Source organism: Gymnodraco acuticeps, unplaced genomic scaffold, assembly GCF_902827175.1.
Source record: "Gymnodraco acuticeps unplaced genomic scaffold, fGymAcu1.1, whole genome shotgun sequence".
In the NCBI taxonomy this organism is placed as follows: domain Eukaryota; kingdom Metazoa; phylum Chordata; class Actinopteri; order Perciformes; family Bathydraconidae; genus Gymnodraco; species Gymnodraco acuticeps.
Genome location: NW_022991434.1, coordinates 398,361 through 402,013, shown reverse-complemented (window position 1 = coordinate 402,013; position 3,653 = coordinate 398,361). Strand labels below are relative to the sequence as shown.

The 3,653-nt window shown below is 38.7% G+C and overlaps 1 protein-coding gene across 1 annotated transcript; it reads left to right on the top strand.

The window, feature by feature from the left end:
• Positions 1–338: 338 nt before the first annotated feature.
• Positions 339–1,298, top strand: LOC117532550 (olfactory receptor 10A6-like). The gene has a single exon (XM_034195879.1). It carries the CDS (start codon positions 339–341, stop codon positions 1,296–1,298), a length of 960 nt encoding a protein of 319 aa, XP_034051770.1.
• The last annotated feature ends 2,355 nt before the right edge of the window (positions 1,299–3,653 follow it).

The following is a 3,653-nucleotide window of genomic DNA, read 5'->3' as shown; positions in this document are numbered from 1 at the left end:
AAAAGCCGATATTGAAGCAGCCTCCCTTTAGTTCCTGCAGCACTGCTGGTGACTAATGTTGTGCTGTGTGTAAGGTAATTATTTCTCTGTCATGTTAAATCTGTGTAATTTACAAAGACTGGGCAGTAAGGGTTTACGCTTTTGCTGGATTCTGATATGTTTTTTTCTATGCGCTTGATCAATTTTAACAAGAGAAACCAAAATATATGTGTTTTCATTTCATTTTGCAGATAGAAAAACAATGCCTTTTTAATCAAACACAATGTCTTCTTCATTTCAGAGTTAAAAGATGAGAAGCAAATCGTTGTACAATTGTTTTCTCTCCTAAAACTAAAATTATGGTGAATTCTACTTTATCCTACTTCCTTCTTAGCACTTATATCCATGTTGGATATTTGAGGTACTTGTGTTTCATGATAACTGCCATGTTGTACATTGTGATTGTTGTTGCCAACACGTCTCTGATTGTGGTTATCTGTGTGAACAGGAGCTTACATGAACCTATGTACCTTTTTCTGTGCAGCCTGTTTGTAAATGAACTGTATGGTAGTACAGGGTTGTTTCCATCCCTTCTGGTTCAGATCCTCTCTGACATTCACACTGTCTTTGCTCCGCTCTGCTTCCTGCAGATTTTCTGCTTGTTTACATATGTAAATATACAATTTTGTAATTTAGCCGTCATGTCTTATGACAGATATCTTGCTATCTGTTATCCTCTGCAATATAACACGCGTATGACTTCTAACAAGGCGGTCATCTTCATTATTCTCATTTGGTTGTACTCTTTTGTGAAGGTTTTGATAACTTTATCCTTAAATATCCGTTTGACACTTTGTGGAAACATCATTAACAGTTTGTATTGTAATAACTACCTTGTAGTTAAATTGGCATGTTCGGACACTCAGGTGAACAACTTTTATGGATATTTTGGTACTGTTCTCACAATCTTTGTCCCTTTGTTTCCAATCCTCTTCTCGTACATGAGGATCCTCAGAGTGTGTTTCTCTGGCTCCAAACAGACCAGACAGAAAGCTCTCAGTACCTGCACACCTCACCTTGTTTCCCTCCTCAACTTTTCTTTTGGCTGCGGCTTTGAAATGTTTCAGAGTAGATTTGATAAGAGCGGTGTTCCCAGTGTGCTGCGTATTGTTCTGTCACTGTATTTTCTCATCATACAGCCACTAATGAACCCTGTCATGTACGGACTGCAAATGTCCAAACTAAGAAACATATGTAAACATATGCTCCGTTATAAACTGTTGGCTGGTGGCAGAAATAACAAAAGTGTCAGTGAATGAATGTCTTGAAATGTTCTGATTAAACATGTATCTAAGTGGAATTTTTTTTAACTTGTTTACAGTGTTGACAACAATGTATTATATTTCCACAATAATTCCAATAGTCATGTATCCACAGACAGATTGCAGATGTATACAGTGTAATACACACCTAAATTATTACCTGTACACATTTCCATCTGATCAATGATAAAGACCTGCAGGACATTACACAACATCAAATCCACGCCCTGCGGCCCTGACATTATAACAGGCTTGGTATATCAAATAATAAACATGTATGGCTTCTTGAATCAAACTGTTTTGATGTGTTCCAGTCAGGCTTTCGACTGCAGCTCAGCACTGAGACTGCTCTTGTTAAGGTCTTATTATTAGATCTCAGTGATCTGACACTGCTGACCACAAGATATTACTAGACCGACTGAAAAACTGGGTGGGAATCTCACAGTTCTAAATTAGTCTGAATCCTTCCTTAAAAGACAGGGAACATTTTGTTTCTAAAGGAAATTAAACAACAACAAAAAATATATGACATGGCTGCAACCTAAGAGGCCGGCCTTCAAACTGAAGAAGGAGGATGTGTTAATATGAACAGAATCTCAGTGTTAATATTAAAGCACAGATTCTGCCACGTCTCATTGGGATGCAAATATTTGTACATGAGCTCAACATGGAAGAGAAGGCAGCGCTCGGCTTATTTAAATGTGCAGGTGCAATAAACATATTTTGTCTCCTACATATTTGAATCTTAAAGATAAATAATTGTGATCTTCATAATAATCATAATAATCGGGACATCATTTCGGCCATAAAAGTACAACCCTGACTGTTAGTGTTGATTGTAAATAGTACTACTACCACTAGTAGTAGTAGTCGGCAGGTTACTTGATACTCAAGGTTTTAACAGTTGTAGTCTCAAAAGTTTTAAATACCCTTATTATCAATGTTCCCAGTTAAAATAAAAATGTGGTTAAACATTGTTAAACTGTTAACCCCTGAACCTGTTTTTCAGGTCTCAGGCTCAAAAATGACATTCCCAGAACGAATTACTTCTAAAAGGGGTACATTCATAATCTTTTTTCTCAAAGCAATGATAAACCAGTGAGTTGGATGTAGAAAAGGCAGAATCAATATACTGTATATGTTTTAAATGTTAAAGTTAATTCAGATTGAATATAGTAAGAAAATGTCCTTCCAAAATAAAAACATGACTTATAGTGAAAACCACCCTTGAATGATGGGATGGTAGACTAAAAGCTTTAGGAATCCAAACTATAACATATAATAAGTACCCTGTATCAAGATTGATGCAAAAACAAGTGATATTTTACCTTTTTAGAGAGATTTAGAAAACACTTCTGGGGTCATTTGGGTGCATTTTCCATATCTCTGGCCCCCCTCGGTCGATTTTGATGATTGACACCTCTTTTGAACCGTTAGAGCCAATGGAATCGAGAGGGAAGTTCCTAAAATCCATCGAAACATTACCCACCGGTGAATGAGTGATGCATAGCCAGAATGCCCAAAACCGGAAGCTGGATTGTAGCTCTAATAGCAGCTAATATGAAATCTCAGTTTTTTACAAAAATGGAATGATGGATGATCAGTAATCATTTCAAAGTGACACAGACACATTGGATTAACCTATCAAATCAAATCAAGTTTTATTTATATAACACATTTATAAACGATTTTTGGTCGAGCCAAAGTGCTGTACATATAATACAAATAGACTACAGTAGAGACACTTTACAGCAAATACAACAGCACAGATTGTTCAGAATATCAGTATGAGAAAAACGACACCCTCTAACCTTAGACCCTCACATCGTACAAGGAAAAACTTCCAGAGAAAACCCACAGTTTAAGGGGAAATTTTTTTTATGGATTAACCTTCAGCTGCGTTTTTATCGTTTAAATGCTATTGAACTCAACTTCTGATCAGAAAACAGCAACGGCAAGACTTATTTTCAGTGTTTGCTCTGTAAAGCTACCATGCATCCATCCATCCATCTTCTCCCGCTTATCCGTGGTCGGGTCGCGGGGGTAGCAGTTCCAGCAGAGAGCCCCAAACTTTCTTTTCCCTGGCGACATCAACCAGCTCTGACTGGGGGATCCCAAGGCGCTCCCAGGCCAGCGAAGAGATATAACCCCTCCACCTGGTCCTAGGTCTACCCCTTGGTCTCTTCCCAGCTGGACGTGCCTGGAACACCTCCCTAGGGAGGCGCCCATGTGGCATCCTAACTAGGTGCCCGAACCACATCAACTGGCTCCTTTCGACGCGAAGGAGGAGCGGCTCAACTCCGAGTCCCTCCCTGATGACCGAACTTCTCACCTTATCCCTAAGGGAGACAC

What these genes read in the sequence shown, in the direction of transcription:
- LOC117532550 (XM_034195879.1), top strand. Translation starts at nt 339, where the DNA reads ATGGTGAATTCTACTTTATCCTACTTCCTTCTTAGCACTTATATCCAT.